At 42.1% G+C, this 20,462-nt stretch overlaps 1 protein-coding gene across 1 annotated transcript in view; it reads left to right on the plus strand.

The window, feature by feature from the left end:
• LOC139419497 (polypeptide N-acetylgalactosaminyltransferase 10-like) overlaps positions 1–20,462 on the plus strand; it is a 90,392-nt gene that overhangs the window by 27,137 nt on the left and 42,793 nt on the right. The window contains exons 2-4 of the mRNA XM_071169453.1: positions 2,480–2,585; positions 3,006–3,144; positions 13,506–13,672. Coding sequence (XP_071025554.1) covers positions 2,480–2,585; positions 3,006–3,144; positions 13,506–13,672 — 412 coding nt within the window. The remainder of the gene's footprint in view (positions 1–2,479; positions 2,586–3,005; positions 3,145–13,505; positions 13,673–20,462) is intronic.

Below are 20,462 nucleotides of genomic sequence, written 5' to 3' on the forward strand. Positions count from 1 at the left end.
CAGCAACAGGAAATGTGGATAAGAATTCAGACATTTTTGTATTGGTTGAAATATTTTTTTCTTACAAACTTCAGAAGCCCTTTTAAAACTATAATACACTACAAGGTTTACATTTTCTGCATTGAAGGAAAGTTACCTTGCAACAGGGTGCTCAAATTAAGATCCAACATATTTAGGTTTCAAAAAGTGTGTTACATTTGTTGTCTTAGCCTAACTCACTCCATCCACCACCAATGTAGAGCATCCACCTTTTAATAATCTTGTTCCAGATTGTTAAATTGAAGCTTACTTTTGTCAGCGTGTCTCTACCTTTTTAGCAGCTCTAGTTGCTAGTGTTTACTGCCGTTTAATGGGTTTGAGTTGCCTTGCCTCTCATGCCTCTACCTCTGGCCAGGGAACATGTAGAAAGGGACATTGTGGTGAAAGTGGAGGTGTGGTGACCTCAGGCCAGTGTGCAGTCCCCCAGGTGTATTTAGGTCAGCTGTTTGACAAATAGATAAGTACACAGCTCTAACCTAACCAGGAGCACTACAGCTCAGTACTGTAGCCTAATTACCCCCCCACCCACACACACTCACACACTGGCCAACAGTTTAAACTTTTATGTAGGCCTTTGATGTATAATCGGTTTGATAAATTGGCTTAGACTAGATAATAGTAGCCTACATACATACATTGCAAATACGGTGTACCTGCCCCAACCCTGAATACCAAAAAGTTGTATTCGTGTGTTTGTTTCGCATCACATTGATATTACTTAGCAGACTGATTTGAGTAATTAATTGAGATCCATGCAATTAGGCTTTCCATTTGCATGAACAATGTTTCACTAATTGCAACCTCCCATTGAGCTAATTATTTCCCCATTGTGTTGTGATCCAAATTTGTGACGTCTGCCCGCCTAAAAGGGATCATTTTTAGACCATGGACGATGACTTTGATTAATGGCCAAATCACTGCGTGCGTTTTTCAATGGTGTAGAGAAGTGTGTGTGCGCTACCTACGTGAAAACAAGCATGTGCGAGCCTTGGGATTGATGTTCTCACAGGGATACAAGCCCGAAATTAAATGTTACACATTTCCATTGTGTGAACTTCGCAGCACTGAGTTTGTTTTTGTACTTTTACTGCCATGTCTCCAAAATTCTTTGTTCTTCCATAGCTAAAACCAAGTGATGGATTGAATTATACTTAGCGTGTCTTTTCTGCTAGGGATTTTATGTGTATGAAGGACCGTGTGCTTCTGTCTATTTCAGAGCGGTCCATTGACTCTAGTCTGACCCAGTGCTAACCTCTCTGCTCTCTCACCTCGTGGCCGATGGACATCCTACCTGACACCAACTGTGACCCCTCCTCCCCTACCGAGATGGAATTGAGACATTGTGAAGCAGTTTCCCCTATATGAATTTAGCAGATATTTAATATTGTCTTTAGGCTAACTCTTATGTGTGAAATTAGTTTCAGGCTGACTGGTGTAGTTTGTTTCCCCTCGCTCATGAACTTTGATAGTCAAGAATATGTTTTGCATGTTTTTGTTTCCCTTACAATAAATGTGATATAGTTCTAGTAAATAAGACCGTCCTGTAACAGCTTCCTTTTACAAAGTAAAAGGTAAGAGTATGGTACCAACCTGCAAGGCGCGTGGTGAAGTTATTAACATGAACACCAACGCTAATAAATAGATATAACACAAACTCATCGCCCATTCATCCATCTGTGATTCATTCAGTAAGGAGAGAGAGAGACGCATTAGTGCCTTGCTGGGTACCAAATTCCTACATCGCATTGTCTTGGCAGGTTAGTTGGGAATGGGTGTGGGAAAAAACAGGTTAAAAGGCTCTAAATACTTGATTTCAAAATTGTGACAACTGAGCAATGTAAAATACAAACATTTAGGAAAAGTCAGGGAAGGGGCAAGACGTTTTTTGTTGTTGAGATTGTTATTATTTACTCAATCAAATGTCAGTGGCCATTGGCCTATGCCAGTTCTAGTGTTAAAGTCGAATGAGTTTTTCCATACTTGAGTTCCTTCATTCCCATTTTCCACTTCTGCTCTGCTCTCATAAGAACAGTTCTCAAACCTCTGAAAAATGCTGACCAGCATAGCAGCACCAGCTCTTACATTTAATTATAACTGATGGCAAAAAAAATCCCATAATGACTATTGGTAATGGTTGTGTGTTTGCAAGATTCTCTGCTGTTGGGTAATGGGCAACTGTTTATTTCCTTGTATGGTTATGTTCATGAATATGCTCTCAATGTGATGTAGACCTACTAATATAGCTACTTGAGCATCAAGCCTCACAGGCTCTGGTATAAGGGTTGCTGGTTAGTGAGGTGTCCTGATATCTTCCTCTGTTCCTGGTGTGTGTGCTGCATGCGTGGATGCGTTTGACCCTCTGTACTGTATGTGTGTGATTCCCTCTGTGTGTGGGTGTATGTCCTGATGTTTGACCCTCTGTTCCTGTGTGTTTTGGCAGGGAGAAAACGTCCGGCCCCAGAAGGATGCCCAGGTGGGGTGGGACGGCATGCGGAGGAAGGACTGGCATGACTACGAGGCAATCAGGAGAGATGCTGCTCGCTCTGGTAGGACAGAACTTCAGGAAATCCCTCGCACACACTCCCCTTTTAGTTTAAGGTTTGAAGCCCACAACTATACTGCAATAACAAATGATTCCACACAAGGCATTATATGTTTGTAGGAACATGAGATTTTCAATGGTTTTGATTCTAACACTGTAGGCCATTTAAAACTGATGTTGTCGACAGACTGCAAGACATTTCCAATGTCCTTATGGTTCATTCAGCAGGTACTGTACCTCAGACAGAAGAAGGGATTTTAGCTGACACTAAGTCCAGGTACTTTCACTGTCTGTCAGAGAAAAGCAGATCATTACTGGCTAGAACATGACAACAGATGGATGGACCAAGGCATTTCAACCTAAGTTGACATTATCTTTGCACTCATGTCTATTCTGTTCTCTCTGCGCGTGCGTGCGTGTGTAGGTAACGGGGAGCAGGGTAAGCCCTTTCCTCTGACGGACACTGACCGGGTGGACCAGGCCTACAGGGAGAATGGGTTCAACATCTATGTCAGCGATAGGATCTCCCTCAACCGCTCTGTCGCAGACATCCGGCACCCAAAGTGAGTGCGTGTTTCTCTTTTACTTACCCAGCTTGTCAACTCCACGTTCCTTCGAAAGGACAAGTATAGTTTAGTCACCATTGGTTCTTGGGCCCGATCAGTTGACAGATATTATCGGCCAACATTAGACTTTCACAAAAATATTTGTATCTGTCTTTATTCCACTGATAAAGCATTGATATTATATACACCTAAACAAATACGTCTGCTCATTTGCGCTCATTTAAAAAAAAATTCAATGGTTGCCTGAAGAGGGCGCTCTGAGTTGCTCATTGAACATAATTAAGCCCTAAGTAACAACGTGAGAGAGAGTCTGCATGGTGGTTTGACGGTGAGTAGCTTGCCGTAGTCCGCGTATTTGAATATGTAAATAATCAAAAGTACACTTCACCAAGCAGCCAGCCCTGTCTTCATCACATTCTCACTTAGTTAACATTAGCTTAGCATTCTAGCCAGCAAGGTAGTTAGCCTAGCTAGCAATCTGTGCTACTTATATTCTAACACTGGACTGGCGCAAAAGTGAACACTCGTCCATGATTCAAAAATAACACGATTACTGTCTGGGCCTATTTATTTTAGACAGTGGGCTTATTTAGTTAGTTTTCCAAAATATGCTATCTGCAAAAAGCAAGACAGTTGTCGCAGCTCTCATTCAGGGCCATGGCTTGCATTCATGAGGAGTTAAGAAAACATTGTCGTAATGAACAGCTAACCTTTGTTGTAACATACACTCATTGAGAGGTTGCCATAAAGTGTTAGTTTACATAACCTTTGACTGTAAATACTGTAGTAAATCTACTCTAGAAAAATGCTGATGAAGACACCTAGTGGTGACGTTCTGAACGACATGGTACTGCTTTTCAATGTTTATTTGTGACTCACCACCTGGATTTGGTCTTATGTAACAACATTTGAAGTGGTGTTTTTTACGTTATATAAAAGTAGACTCGGCTACAAAATGGTATATCATACACGGCATTTGAGGAACAACGGGGAAGTAATTCTGCTTTGAAAGTTGATCAACTTGTAAACTCACTTTTGAGAAAATTGTCTTTTAAATGTTTTGCTATCTAGTGAAGAGCTCTTCTTTGTCTACACCCATTCAGCATCATTCACACCCTTACCCATCTCGTTTCGCTCTCGAAGTGCACACTTGACGCTCTGGCTGATGATTTGTTTACCTCTGGATAACATGAAAACAGCCTAACCAGCTCTGCTGGCAACAATTTAATTGCGCTTTTGTGCAGGCATATTCAATGGGTGTTGTACACACGTCACAACGTAACATTAGCTAACGAGCCAGCCAGCCAACGTTAGCTAGTTAAACAATAAACAGTGCCAACCATGCCACAGTGCTGGGAGCTAACCAACCATGTTCAATGTTAGCTAGCTACAACAAACGTCTCTGGGAAACTAATAATAACGTCATGTAGGGAACCAGCCAACTAACGTTAGCTTGAAATGAAGCCACTCTGTCAAAATTAGAAAACCTGTAATATCTGAATGTAACGTTAGTCTAGCGTTAGCTAGCTATCTTACCTGTATACATCATCGTGCGTGGACACGTCTCCCTGTCAGGAATGCCATACCACGGTTGCCCTTAATTTGAAGATGAAATCCGGAGGCCGGTGGTGCCTCCATCTCTTTAGCTATCATACTCTAATTCCGCTGATTTTCAAAACTTGATCCTCCAGAAAGTGGAGAGCCACACGTATGCACCTCCACTACACAATAAAAAAATGTAATCATCATTTGATAGGATTACCACACAGACTGACAAGCTTCTATGGCAGACCAATCCGAACTCCTCTCTCGGCATGTCCAGCCCACTCATTATCTCAGCCAATAATGGCTAGTGGGGAAGGTTGGCAGCTCTTTCTTTGGCTTAACCAAAAAGGCTCGTAATTTAACAATTGTATTTGTATTTACAGATGGCATACGAGTGTGTTATTAAGGCACATGAAAGTTCACATGTTCAGGAAGACATTTCTGCCCAAAAACGCATTTTGATAAATAAATAATTTTGACATTCAAACGGCTCTCCTGTTAAGTTGTGACATTCTACATACGCCTAGTTTCCTGAATCTGGTCACATTTGTGAACTGCAGTTTCAGATTTACTTTGTTTAAATCAATCTGGCCAGTGACCCTTTGTGGTGGTTTAGCATATAGAGGATCTAGTTTATTTTTGGTGGAAATCCTGTAAACCACAAATAAAATGTTCTCATTCAGTACATTTTTATATTTTCTTGAAAGCATCATTCAGAATATCTGTTTAATCCTTTCACACAAAAGTTGTATAAACCTAGGTCTGTTTTTTCATTCCACCCCTAAAACAAAATATCGGCAGATATATCGGTAATCGGTGACTTTTGCCTCCCTAAAATGGGAATCGGGGGAAAAAATCACATGGGGGTTGGGCTCTAGTTGTTTCACATGCTCCTGATGATACGAAATGCATTTGAGCATTAAGTGGAAGGTGTATTTCATTCATATTTGAAGATGTAGCTACTTTCCTCATAAGCTATTGAGTATATTTACAGTGGGGCAAAAAAGTATTTAGTCAGCCACCAATTGTGCAAGTTCTCCCACTTAAAAAAATGTGGCCTGTAATTTTCATCATAAGTACACTTCAACTATGACAGACAAAATGAGAAAAAAATATCCAGAAAATCACATTGTAGGATTTTTAATGAATTTATTAGCAAATTATGGTGGAAATTAAGTATTTGGTCACCTACAAACAAGCAAGATTTCTGGCTCTCACAGACCTGTAACTTCTTCTTTAAGAGGCTCCTATTGTCCTCCACTCGTTACCTGTATTAATGGCACCCGTTTGAACTTGTTATCAGTATAAAAGACACCTGTCCACAACCTCAAACAGTCACACTCCAAACTCCACTATGGCCAAGACCAAAGAGCTGTCAAAGGACACCGGAAACAAAATTGTAGACCTGCACCAGGCTGGGAAGACTCAATCTGCAATAGGTAAGCAGCTTGGTTTGAAGAAATCAACTGTGGGAGCAATTATTAGGAAATGTAAGACATACAAGACCACTGATAATCTCCCTCGATCTGGGGCTCCACGCAAGATCTCACCCCGTGGGGTCAAAATGATCACAAGAACGGTGAGCAAAAATCCCAGAACCACGCGGGGGGACCTAGTGAATGACCTGCAGAGAGCTGGGACAAAGTAACAAAGCCTACCATCAGTAACACACTACGCTGCCAGGAATTCAAATCCTGCAGTGCCAGACATGTCCCCCTACTTAAGCCAGTACATGTCCAGGCCCGTCTGAAGTTTGCTAGAGAGCATTTGGATGATCCAAAAGAAGATTGGGAGAATGTCATATGGTCAGATGAAACCAAAATATAACTTTTTGGAGAAGAATGCTGAGTTGCATCCAGACCTACCATACCTACTGTGAAGCATGGGGGTGGAAACATCATGGTTTGGGGCTATTTTTCTGCAAAGGGACCAAGACGACTGATCCGTGTAAAGGAAAGAAGGAATGGGGTCATGTATCGTGAGATTTTGAGTAAAAACCTCCTTCCATCAGCAAGGGCATTGATGATGAAACGTGGCTGGGTCTTTCAGCATGACAATGATCCCAAACACACCGCCCGGGCAACGAAGGAGTGGCTTCGTAAGAAGCATTTCAAGGTCCTGGAGTGGCCCAGCCAGTCTCCAGATCTCAACCCCATAGAAAATCTTTGGAGGGAGTTGAAAGTCCGTGTTGCCCAGCAACAGCCCCAAAACATCACTGCTCTAGAGGAGATCTGCATGAAGGAATGGGCCAAAATACCAGCAACAGTGTGTGAAAACCTTGTGAAGACTTACAGAAAACGTTTGACCTCTGTCATTGCCAACAAAGGGTATATAACAAAGTATTGAGATAAACTTTTGTTTTTGACCAAATACTTATTTTCCATTTGCAAATAAATTCATAAAAAATCCTACAATGTGATTTTCTGGATTTTTTTTCTTCTCATTTTATTTGTCATAGTTGAAGTGTACCTATGATGGAAAATTACAGGCCTCTCTCATCTTTTTAAGTGGGAGAACTTGCACAATTGGTGGCTGACTAAATACTTGTTTGCCCCACTGTATATGCACACGAATCATTTAATATTAAACTGATTGTGGCAGAAGGCCTAGTATGGCATTAGTCATCTAAACACCTTATTCTTCTTATCTTAATCGGTGTAAGGTCAGAATCGAAGTAAGTGTACGCCAAATAAAGCACCTTGTTTTCTGAGCAGTCTTTCAAATTATTAGTACATGTGAACATCTTAATCAGAGTTCCAGTGGTGTATTTGATCAGTGCATGGGCCAGTACCGTTAGTGCAAGCATCCCTCTTATGCGCGAGTGAGTTCTGGAAGTTGAAATAAATTCATTAGGTCCTAATCTATGGACTTAACTGGGCAGTAGTGCAGACATGGGTAGTCCTGGGGGGGCATAGGTGTCAAAGTTACCACAGGGATAACTGGCTTGTGGCGGCCCAGCGTTCATAGCGACGCCGCTTTTTGATCCTTCGATGTCGGCTCTTCCTATCATTGTGAAGCAGAATTCACCAAGCGTTGGATTGTTCACCCACTAATAGGGAACGTGAGATGGGCGAGATGGGTTTAGACCGTCGTGAGACAGGTTAGTTTTACCCTATTGATGATGTGTTGTTGCAATCACTTGGGAGTTTTTCCCACAAAATAGCTTTTTTTTTTTATAAACAGAAATACTAATCAGTTTCATCAGCTGTCCAGGTGGCTGGTCTCAGATGATCCTGCAGGTGAAGAAGCCGGATGTGGCGGTCCTGGACTGGCGTAGTTACACATGGTCTGCGGTTGTGAGGCCGGTTGGACTTACTGCCAAATTCTTTAAAACAATGAAGGTGGCTTATGGTAGAGAAATTAACATTCAATTATCTGTGAAGAACTCTGGTTGATATTCCTGCAGTCAGCATGCCAATTGCACACTCCCTCAACTTGAGACATCTGTGGCATTGTGTTTTGTGACAAAACGGCACATTTTAGAGTGGCCTTTAATTATCCCCAGCACAAGGTGCACCTGCGTGGTGAGCATGCTGTTTAATCAGCTACTTTGCCACACCTGTCAGGTGGATGGATTATCTTGGCAAAGGAGAAATGCTCACTAACAGGGATGTAAACAAATTTGTGCACAAAATTAGAGAGAAATAAGAGTTTTGTGCACATGGAAAATCTCTGGAATATTGTATTTCAGCTCATGAAACATGGGACCAACACTTAGCATGTTGCATTTATATTTTTGTTCAGCATAAATAGTTTTCACATAGAAACTTCGTCCAAACTCCAAACCAAATGGTCTTCACAAAAATAACATGGGCACTGTGGTAGAACGTTTATTTTGTTAGATTTTCTGCATTTATGAAAAGTCCCGTCAGGTATCTTGATTTCAGATGATAATCTGATTTTAGGGCTGGGCGGTATCCATATTTTCATACCGTCCTCCTCTCATACTGGGATATATACGGTATTACCGGCTTAGTACACAAGGGGGCACATAAAAAAAATAAAAAAATAGCTGCCCAATGTATAAATATCAGATTTCTAACAAAATTAGCACAGGTAATAGTGAATGTCAACGGAGGCTGCTAGCTAAATATGCTATCGAGTGCAAGCGAAAATAAACTAATTGCAAAGATGGGCAATCCAGCTCATTAAGTTATACATATACAGGTAGGAGCTACCAAATGTCATTTTTGGTGAGTTTGGACATTTTACAGCGACTGTGAACAAGCAACATTGTGCAAATTACAAGTATGCTTGTCTGAAGGAAGAACCGTACTGGCTCTGGAGCAGCGTGTGTAGGCTACACGCTGTGTATGTCTGGAGTCGCTAGGGCAATAAACCTGCCTGTTCTGCTCTGAGAGGAGAAGATGGGCTGAGAACGAAGAGGAGAAAAAACGCAAGGAAATCAAGATGGTGGCATCTGTACAAATAACGAATCCAAAGGGATTTGACTTGTCACAGCTTTCTGCCGTGTTTGACTTTATTAATTCATCCACTTACTTAGATTAACTAGCAAATTAAAGTTAGGGGTCGCGTTAATGCAGAATTCTACGTTTTTCACGCAGGAAACAAAGAATTCATAAGAAATATCTTGCAGATTTAAAATGCTTCTTATTGTAATGTAAGCTCTGTTTAAGACAAATCTCGGGCTTCAGTTGCACTTCTCCACTCCGATGAGAATTCACTAACAGGCATTCTATCAGCAGACGGAGCTCTGACTGATGTGTATCTACAATCAAATCCGTGACTGGCTCAACTGTTCTGTGGAACTAGGGTAAGCTTCATAATGTAAAATAACAACAGATTTGATTGATTTAGGATCCCTATTAGCCGATGCCAATGGCAACAGGTAGTCTTACTGAGGTCCGACACATAACTAAACAAAATTTACAATTTACTATATATTTAAAAATATTAACATGTGCGTGTGTGCATCTATCAGTTACACATGCATTTCAGTACTTGCACACAGCAATTAGGTCACATGGGGAGAGGCGTTGTGCCGGGATTAATGTTCCTTCCAATTTTTTGGGGCACTGATCAAATCTTTGGACTTGTGAGAGGAAACTTAAACGTTGTGAGAATTTTGTGCAACTTCCGGCGCGCATTTACAGTGAACACTGAAGCTGTAGCCTTACAGTTTTTTTGGCTAATGTAGGCCTACATGGCATAACTGTTTTACTTTGTCTGTAACACCATGGGCCAAATAGGTGACTGTACATTACATTACCACTTTACAAAATAAAATGTATTATTACCATACAGAGAATTAGACAATGTAGGCTACCTGTCTGAAAATACAACACTTCCCCTTTTTAAAAATGTAAACACAAGCTTTTTACCTGACTGGCTTTTCAAAGACCGCTTCAAAGACAGCTTGACATGTAGCTTACATGTTTTGTGTTCTTGTAGGAAGCAGTAACTCCCCATTGCTGACCTACAGTTGAAGTCAGAGGTTTACATGCACTTAGGTTGGAGTCATTAAAACTTGTTTTTCAACCACTCCACACATTTCTTGTTAACAAACTATAGCTTTGGCAAGTTGTTTAGGACATCTATTTCGTGCATGACACAAGTCATTTTTCCAACAATTGTTTACATGCAGATTATCTCACTTATAATTCACCCTATCACAATTCCAGTGGGTCAGAAGTTTACATACACTAAGTTGACTGTGCATTTAAACAGCTTGAAAAATTCCAGAAAATGATGTAATGTCTTTAGAAGCTTCTGATAGGCTAATTGACATCATTTAAGTCAATTGGCGGTGTACCTGTGGATGTAATCCCATAGAAAATGTGTGTGCGAGCAAGGAGACCTACAAATCTGACTCGCTTACACCAGCTCTGTCAGGAGGAATGGGTCAAAATTCACCCAACTTATTGTGGGAAGCTTGTGGAAGGCTACCTGAAATGTTTGACCCAAGTTAAACCATTTAAAGGCAATGCTACCAAACACTCAATTAGTATATGTACACTTCTGACCTACTGGGAATGTGATGAAAGAAATAAAAGCTGAAGTAAATAATTATCTCTACTATTATTCTGACATTTCACATTCTTAAAATAAAATAGTGATCCTAACTGACCTAAGACATGGACTTTGGGACCTTAAATAGACAGCTGTGTGCCTTTCCAAATCATGTCCAATCAATTGAACTTACCACAGGTGGACTCCAAGTTGTAGAAACATCTCAAGGATGATCAATAGAAACAGGATGCTCAATTTCGAGTCTCATAGCAAAGGGTCTGAATACTTATGTAATGTATTTATTTTGAATACATTTGCAAAAGATTCTATAAACCTGTTTTCGCTTCGTCATTATGGGATATTGTTTGTGGATTGATGAGGGGAAAAACAATTTAATCATTTTCAGAATAAGGCTGAAAAGTAACAAAGTGGAAAAATTCCAGGGGTCTGAATACTTTCCGAATGCATTGTATAACGACTTGTAACTGCCAGTAGAGAAGAGCTTATGTTCCCTAAGCTGTTCATTGGTGTTGGATAAAGACATCTGGGTCTTAGTATCCAGGGCCTTTTGGCTTCTTCTGGGTACATTTCACATAGTCTAATTTCAGTGAGTAGAGCCTCTGCGGAATGGGTTACTGCCTGCTTACAGTCCCTAGCCATCTCGCTCCAAGCAGCCCATTGATGTTTCAACAGCCATGGGAATGACACGTTGGCCCCTTCAGAGGAATTTAAGGGTCCGATCTGGCAAATTTGTGGGTTGTTTAATAATGTGTAATGAAGCGGTGGCTTACTGCTTGCCCGCTGCCACAGTCACTCGCCCAAGCTCTGTGGCTGGCGTCTCACTTTCCCTATTATTTTTTTTACGCTGCTCTACTCCCTTGCTCTGTCCTTAGGAGCCCTGCTAAGGAGTCTGGTTAGGGAGTAGGGTTAGGCGGTATCCACATTTTCACATCGTTATGCTGTCCGTCTCTCACCCCGGGATTTTCGATATTATCTGTTTAGTACACAAGGGGGCGACAAATGCAAAAAAACATGTCTTTCAAAAATTCTAAAATTAGCACAAGTAATAGTGTATTTCCATGGCAGCTGCTAGCTAACGAGCGCAAATGAAAATAAATAAAAAAATTCCAAAGACCGGCAATCCAATTCATAAAGTTATACGTATATAGGTAGGAGCTACCAAATGTCATTTTTTGGTGAGTTTGAACATTTACAAGTGAATGTGGATGAGAGACATTGTTCAAATAAACAACATTTTGAGGAATGCTTGTCTGAAGGAAGAACAGTACTGGCTTTCCAGCAGCATGTCTACACCCGGTTTCTGTGTGGAGTCTAAAGTAGCAAAGGCAACGGGCCTGCCTATTCTGCTCAGAGAAGAGGCATCTGACTGATTTTGTACTTAAGTTGCACTTCTAAACTCTGATGAGAGTTTCAGCAGACAGTGCTCGGACTTATGTAGGTATTTTTCTCTGGTAATTTTCTTGGTGTAGCAAGCCTATTTATCTCTGGTAAAATGTGTGGGGATGAAATAACTTGTTGCACATCCCAAAAACACTGGTTTTCAGTATAGAGCACTACCTCTATCAATACACAGTTGGACTCACCTGCTCCCCTTTTCTCCTGTTGTGCTATTTACTAACAAACACGTGACTGGCTAAACTGTTCTGGGGAACTACGGTAAGCTTCATAATGTAAAATAATGTGATGTGTGAAATGAAGAACGCAATCTGCTTTATATCCTAACGCTTTGCACAAGTTGACTGCAGGGTTTAGAAAAACAATTGCTACAAATATTAAAATGTTTTGAAAACTTGATTTTTTTGTTTGTTTTAAACGTATTAAAAAACCCTCCTGTGGCTATTTCCAAATACCCCAGTATACCACCTTTGCATATTAGGGAGCAATTAGCTACCTCACACTCGTTCTCTTTGTTCCTCTTTCTCACCCTCTCTCCCGCTTTCGGTCTCTCGCAGCACTATCTGTGGGACCTGGGACCCTCTCCTCTTTAGTGAAAAAGTGAGGGATGATGAAGAGGATGCTGTGGCAGGAGCTTGGCCTTCTGACAGCTGAAGTGTCACTGTGACAATCTGCTGTCAGGCCCATTACTCTGTCAGTTAGACCAATGAGGTGGCCACACCTGCTCCTCCCATATCTAATCGGTGGTCCTGTCTGCCCTGGAGGCCCGCTCCCACGTGGTGACAGTCATGTTGTCACCACCGGAATTGCAGAGTGGATATCTGATCTTGATACATTAAATGTCTTTGATTCGCTGTGACAGTATTCCAATGAAGGAAGCCACTAAATTCCATTGCAAGGAAATGTGGGTGTGCTCGTAATTGGTCTGAGTTGTCGCAATGTTTTGCAACAAATTCGATTTGGGCTAGTGCTCTGCTCTAGCTCTCATTTTTACTAATGAACCAGAAACTGCCGCTTTCATTATCTGCTATGATTACTTCAATAGAGTAATCATATTATATAGCCTAATATTGTGATATATCATTACTGTGTATCATTGCATACGGTTACATTTGTGGGTCATGAATACTAGGCCTACATGATAATACTAAAGTATTGTTGATCTCTCCAGAAGATAACTTTTGTGCAACACCAGGGCCTGTCATCATAAAGAATCTCACACTAGGAGTGATCTAGGATTAGTTCCCATCCGGCCATGTAATGTTATTCACTATGCTCTTAAAAGCTAAAACTGATCCTCATACTCAGACACTTAATGAAGACCAACCCTGCTCTACAGCCCCTCAGTAGCCACTCTATTTGCTTTTTGGCAATTGCTGTTTGTTTGTTGCTTATTATTTTATTTGCCTGTTTGTGTGTGTGTTTAGCTGTAAACAGAAGCTGTATGGGGAGAAGTTGCCCAACACCAGCATCATCATCCCATTCCACAACGAAGGTTGGTCGTCCCTGCTCAGGACAGTACACAGCGTGCTCAACCGCTCTCCCCCTGAGCTCATCGCTGAGGTCATACTGGTGGACGACTTCAGTGACAAAGGTACGCGCCTGTGTGTCTACTACCATTCAAAAGTTTGAGGTCACTTAGAAATGTCCTTGTTTTTTTTGTTCATTTAAAATAACATCAAATTGATCAGAAATAAAGTGTAGACATGGTTAATGTAAATGACTATTGTAGCTGGAAACTGCTTTTTTAGTGGAATATCTACAGGCCCATTATCGGCAACCATCACTCCTGTGTTCCAATGGCACGTTGTGTTAGCTAATCCAAGTTTATAATTTAAAAGGCTAATTGATCATTAGATAACCCTTTTGCATTTATGTTAGCAAAGCTGAAAACTGTTGTCTGATTAAAGAAGCAATAAAACTGGCCTTCTTTAGACTAGTTGAGTATCTGGACCATCAGCATTTGTGTGTTTGATTACAGGCTCAAAATGGCCAGAAACAAAGAACTTTCTTCTGAGACTCGTCAGTCTATTCTTGTTCTGAGAAATTAAGGCTATTCCATGCGAGAAATTGCCAAGAAACTGAAGATCTCGTACAACGCTAAGTACTACTCCCTTCACAGAACAGCGCAGACTGGCTCTAACCAGAATAGAAAGAGGAGTGGGAGGCCCCGGTGCACAACTGAGCAAGAGGACAAGTACATTAGTGTGTCTAGTTTAAGAAACCGATGCCTCAAGTCCTCAACTGGCAGCTTCATTAAAAAGTACCTGCAAAACACCAGTCAACGTCAACAGTGAAGAGGCAACTCCAGGATGCTGGCCTTCTAGGCAGAGGTCTTCTGGCCAGTGTCTGTTCTTTTGCCCATCTAAATCTTTTATTTTTATTGTCTGAGATATGGCTTTTTCTTTGCAACTCTTCCTAGAAGGCCATCATCCCGGAGTCGCCTCTTCACTGTTGACTATGAGACTGTTTTTTGCGGGTACTATTTGATGAAGCTGCCAGTTAGCTAACACAACGTGCCATTGGAACACAGGAGTGATGGTTGCTGATAATGGGCCTCTGTGCTCCTATGTAGATATTCCATTAAAAATCAGCTGTTTCCAGCTACAATAGTCATTTACAACATTAACAATGTCTACACTGTATTTCTGATTAATTTGATGTTATTTTACAAAAAAATTGCATTTCTTTCAAAAACAAGGACATTTTTAAGTGACCCCAAACGTTTGAACAGTAGTATACATACATCTATCTATCCATCACCAGTACCAGTACCAGTCAAGTTTGGATGCACCTACTCATTCAAGGGATTTTCTTTATTTTCACTATTTTCTACATTGTAGAATAATAGTGAAGACTTCAACACTATGAAATAACACATGGAATCATGTAGTAACCAAAAAAAGTGTTAAACAAATTAAAATATATTTTGATATTCTTCAAAGTATCCACCCTTTTCCTTGATGACAGCTTTGCACACTCTTGGCATTCTCTCAACCAGCTTAATGAGTAGCAAGGGTCAGCCCATGAGAGCATACATGTCGCAATGGTGGGTAGTATATGGGGCTTTGGTGACAATGGATTGCACTGTGATAGACTACATCCAATTTGATGAGTAGATGGTTGGAGGCTAATTTGTAAATGACATCGCCCGAAGTCAAGGATCGGTAGGATAGTCAGTTTTACGAGGGTATGTTTGGCAGCATGAGCGAAGGAGGTTTTGTTGCTAAATTGGAACCCAATTTAATTTTGGATTGGAGATGCTTAATGCGAGTCTGCAAGGAGAGTTTACAGTCTAACCAGACACCTAGGTATTTGTAGTTGTTCACATATTCTATGTCAGAACCATCCAGAGTAGTGATGCTAGTCAGGCGGGCAGATGCAGGCAGCGATCGGTTCAAGAGCATGCATTTAGTTTTACTAGCATTTAAGAGTAGTTGTGAATGTTGTGTGGCATTGAAGCTCATTTTGGAGGTTTGTTAAGTGTCCAAAGAAGGGCCAGATGTATACAGAATGGTGTTGTCTGCGTGGAGGTGGATTAGAGAATCACCAGCAGCAAGAGCGACATAATTGAGATGTGTGTGTGTGTATATATATATATATATATATATATATATATATATATATATATATATATATATATATATATATATATATATATATGTATATATATATGTATGTCTCAGAAGAAAGTTATTTGTTTCTGGCCATTTTGAGCCTGTAATCAAACCCACAAATGCTGATGCTCCAGATACTCAACTAGTCTAAAGAAGGCCAGTTTTATTGCTTCTTTAATCAGAACAACAGTTTTCAGCTTTGCTAACATAAATGCAAAAGGGTTATCTAATGATCAATTAGCCTTTTAAATGACAAACTTGGATTAGCTAACACAACGTGCCATTGGAACACGAGTGATGGTTGCCGATAATGGGCCTGTAGATATTCCACTAAAAAAGCAGTTTCCAGCTACAATAGTAATTTACATTAACCATGTCTACACTTTATTTCTGATCAATTTGATGTATATATATATACACAACATTCCTTCCGTGGCCTCCAACTGCTCTTGAATGCTAGTAAAACTAAATGCATGCTCTTGAACCGATCGCTGCCTGCATACACACACACACACACACACACACACACAGAGGAAAGAGTCGGCCCGAGAATTGAACCCTGTGGCACCCCCATAGAGACTGCCAGAGGTCCGGACAACAGGCCCTCCGATTTGACACACTGAACTCTATCTGAGAAGTAGTTGGTGAACCAAGCGAGGCAATAATTTGAGAAGCCAAGGTTATTGAGTCTGCCAATAAAAATGGGGTGATTGACAGAGTCGAAAGCCTTGGCCAGGTCGATGAAGACTGCTGCACAGTACTGTCTTTTATCAATGGTGGTTATGATATCGTTTAGGACCTTGAGCGTGGCTGAGGTGCACCCATGACCAGCTCAGAAACCAGATTGCATAGTGGAGAAGGTGTGGTGGGATTCGAAATGGTCGGTGACCTGTTTGTTAACTTGGCTTTCGAAGTCTTTAGAAAGACAGGGCTGGATGGACATAGGTCTGTAACATTTTGGGTCTAGAGTGTCATGCTTCCTCAGTGTACAAGTGACTCATTTGTTTACTAGTGTTTCGGCTGTTTGCAGAGGGCTATCCTGTGGTCATTTATTAATGAGGCTCAGACTGCCGCAGCAGAGCTCTTCTCTTCCAAGCCCCTCTCAGCCTCCACCCTGCCTTCATCACACAATGTTTAATTCATCTTTAATTAGCTCCCGCTGCCACCGCCACCCTGGCCTCATTGACGGATGTGTTGACCATATCCACTTTAGGAATTAATTGTTCAGTGCCTTTGAGGTAGGAGCAAAGAGATGGAATGACGTGGGGTCCTCACTGGTTCACTTAATGTTTTTATAAGTTTAATTCTTCAAAACCAATATTGCATGAATTAACATTACTGTTATCTTTTTATTTGTTGTGTGTCAGTGGGGAGGGATTAATCATATCGGTTAAAATCCCTGTGTAGGGCCTCCCGAGTCGTGCAGCTGTCTAAGGCACTGCATAACAGTGCTAGGGGCGTCACTACAGACCCAGCTTTGATCCTGGCTGTGATCCGGAGTCCCATAGGGCGGCGCACAATTGGCCTACTAGCGTCGTCTGGGTTAGTCTGGAGGGTTTGGCCAGGGGGACTTAGCTCATCCCGCTCTAGCAACTCCTTGTGGCGGCCCGGGCACATGCAGGCTGACCTTGGTCGGTGCAGCTGGCTTCCGGGTTAAACAGGCGGGTGTTAAGAAGTGCGTTTTGGCGGGTCATGTTTCGGGGGACGCATAACTGGACTTTCGCTTCCCGTGCCCATTGGAGAGTTGCAGCAATAAGACGAGATCGAAACGGGGGGGAAAATACCACAAACAAATTATCCCTGTTTTGCATAATTTCCTGCCCAAACTTTCTCCTGGGATATTTCAGAATTCACTTTCTCTATAGATTGAATATTGAGCATGACTTTGTTATAGGTTTTGGCCTTTCTAGGGAGTTTTTCCTAGCCACTGTGCTTCTACACCTGCATTGCTTGCTGTTTGGGGTTTTAGGCTGGGTTTCTGTACAGCACTTTGAGATATCAGCTGATGTACAAAGGGCTATATAAATACATTTGATTTGATTTATAGGGGAGCAGAATAGGCAGGCTATAATGTGATCTGCAGTGTCTTTGGTAAAGTACAGACTGTAAAGGCTATAGGTCACATACTATAGACTTTTAAACGTGGGGTTGCACAGAGCATTCAATGCTGCTTGACCGCACACTGTAGTGAATGGCTCCTTCTGGCACAGTGCTGTGGAGGAGTCATATTTGCTCAGGAAGAATGAACAAATTATTTTGCTAATGCTGTCCAGGGTCTGATTCCTATTCAGTCCCATAATCAATCCAGGTCGAGCGCCCCTTCTTCCCCTCCAGGGGAATTAGTAACTTAGACGTGGCTGCAGAAAACTGCTGTTTCCCCCACCCTCTGCCTCTTTTAGGAAACCCTGTAGGTTCGCTGCCTGTTGCATTGGGGCTTTGCAGTGTGGGAAACCCTGATTCCAGCGTGTTGTCCTTTCACTGCCACAAAGCCTTGGCCCGTGGAGGGGTAGACCCGGGTCTGCAGCGCAGAAATTCAATACTTTTGCCGCGTGGTGCAATAGCCGTCCCAAACAGTTCCTTCGGCTCGACGGGAATGTCAATGAAATCTGCTTCCTCCTTGTCCGAGAGGCTGCATAAGTTGAGCATGCAGTCGCCGTCTGTGTGTGGTCGAGGGAAGGTCCCTGCAGTGCACGTAAGACTCGGGGTTAGCGAGTTCTGCCTTAGCGTGCTCAGACACCAAGCAGGCAATACACGAAGAGTATGTGTTCTTTCCTGCTATTTTAGCCCTGCATGGACATAGGTGTGCTGGAGCAGGAGCCCTGCTCGGTTCTCCCTAGCAGCAGGCTCCATGGCTACGAGAATAGTATTCCTTGGGCAAAAAGTGTAGGAAGGAATACTGGTGTGGTTAGCTTGCTTTCCAGAGAGCTAGCCAAATTCAGCTTGATCCTTGCAACATTGGCTAAGAAAGTCTTGAGCGTTCATTTCGTGGGCTATTAGCCTATCTAGCTATCACAAAGCTAGCCGGAGAAAGTGTGTCCTTTCTTAGTCTTATGTCGAGAGAGGTAGCAATTCTTCCTTTCCAGCTAAAAAATGTATTTAGTTCAGTGCTAGCCTAAGGAAACTGCATGGTGGCAGGGTTTGAGTTCAGGGTGGTATTCTCCCACCACCATGGAGCCGGTCGGTTTAGTTAAAGGGACAATCGGCAGTTGCTACATCCATTTTTGGACTAAATTCAGGATATCTACCAATTTGATACTTGAAGAATATAACTTATATTCCCGTGCCCGACCCGCTACACTACAGCCCGACCCGCTACACTACAGCCCCTTCGATGTGAATGGGGGCGTATTCGTCCGTCCTTTTCCTGTAGTCCGCCTTATGAGCTTAGTTCAACTGTCGTACCCCAGTTGTACCCCAGTTGAACTACCCTAGCTAGGTAGCCTGTAGTAATTCAGATATTGTTATATGTTATCTGGAAGAATGCACATTTTGTTTAGATTTGGTTACAATTGGCTTAGCTGGTTATAGGAAATAAAACAATGTAGTACTGTTGATGAAACACATGGTAGGTATGTGTTTGTTTGTAATCATCAACATACTGGTAGCTATGGTAATTACATCCTCGTGTACATATTATGTAATTACAGCAGTACACAACAAACTGCTGCGTCATCTACACTGTTTTCAGCTTTTTGTATCACAAGCAATGTTTGATCATTTCTATTTGTCTTCTGACAGCTTCATTTGGATTTTTCAACCAAAACCTTTTTCTTCCTCTTCAGTAAGTCACTGCATAGTCAGTCTTTTGTTGTTGGACTTCTCAGTGTAACTTCCATTCAGCGTATGTTCTCTGGATCATTGTTTCCCTCGCCTCATCACAAGATCTTCAATTTGAGTATAGGTGTGCAAAAACTCATGAATAGGAGATACACAGACAGTCCCCTCTTTGCCCGCTTCTCCCATCCTCTGTAACATTTCTTTCTCCGTCTCTCTCTGTGGCTGTTAAACCTTGCTGTCTCGCTCTGTCTCTCCCTGTCCTCTCTGTCTTTTCTGCCCACGCTCACCTTGTGTTGCCAGGTCTATCTTGTGGGCAGCTCTAATTTCATGGAGCAGCTCAGGCGTGAGGTCTGAGTCACAGATAGCGTGCGAGCGACACTTGCTCTCTCTTTTTTCCATCCGTCTCCTCTTCCCATCCTTAGGGAGGGGCTCTGTTTTCACTCTTCATCCCCTTCCCCTCTCCTTCCTGGACACCCAGTTTGGTGGGCACATGAGGAGATGGAAGGGGCCTGGTACTGCGGTGGAATGGCTGTCAGTCACCTCAGGAATGTGTAAAAAACAACAAAAAGAACGGCCAGGTCCTTTGGTCTCTGACAACCTGCAGGGTGGCATTAGAGCCCGGTGTGCTTGAACTCCGTGCCTACTGTTTTCATGCAGCATTTGACATTGAGCAGAAGTGATTTTACAGTGCAGCAGACAAAACAGCGCTCAGCACAGGAAGTTGTTCTGCATGTCAGAGGCTATGCAGAAAGTTGTCTAGTGGGTTGTCAGGTCCATACAGGGAGGATGCTAGACAGCTCTGAGGGCTTTGTGCACAGTCATTGGTCTGTGTGAGGTCGATCAGCTGATCTCTTTCCCTGTCACATATTGCTTCATCATGTTTATGCTTTTGTAGGTATCAGCAAAGCCCCTCAGATCGCTCTAAGGGTTTCCATTTCTCTCACAATTTCACATGTTTTAAACTCATCCCCCGCAGCTCCTGTCAGAAAA

Source organism: Oncorhynchus clarkii, chromosome 10 (genome assembly GCF_045791955.1).
Source record: "Oncorhynchus clarkii lewisi isolate Uvic-CL-2024 chromosome 10, UVic_Ocla_1.0, whole genome shotgun sequence".
NCBI classification, from domain to species: domain Eukaryota; kingdom Metazoa; phylum Chordata; class Actinopteri; order Salmoniformes; family Salmonidae; genus Oncorhynchus; species Oncorhynchus clarkii.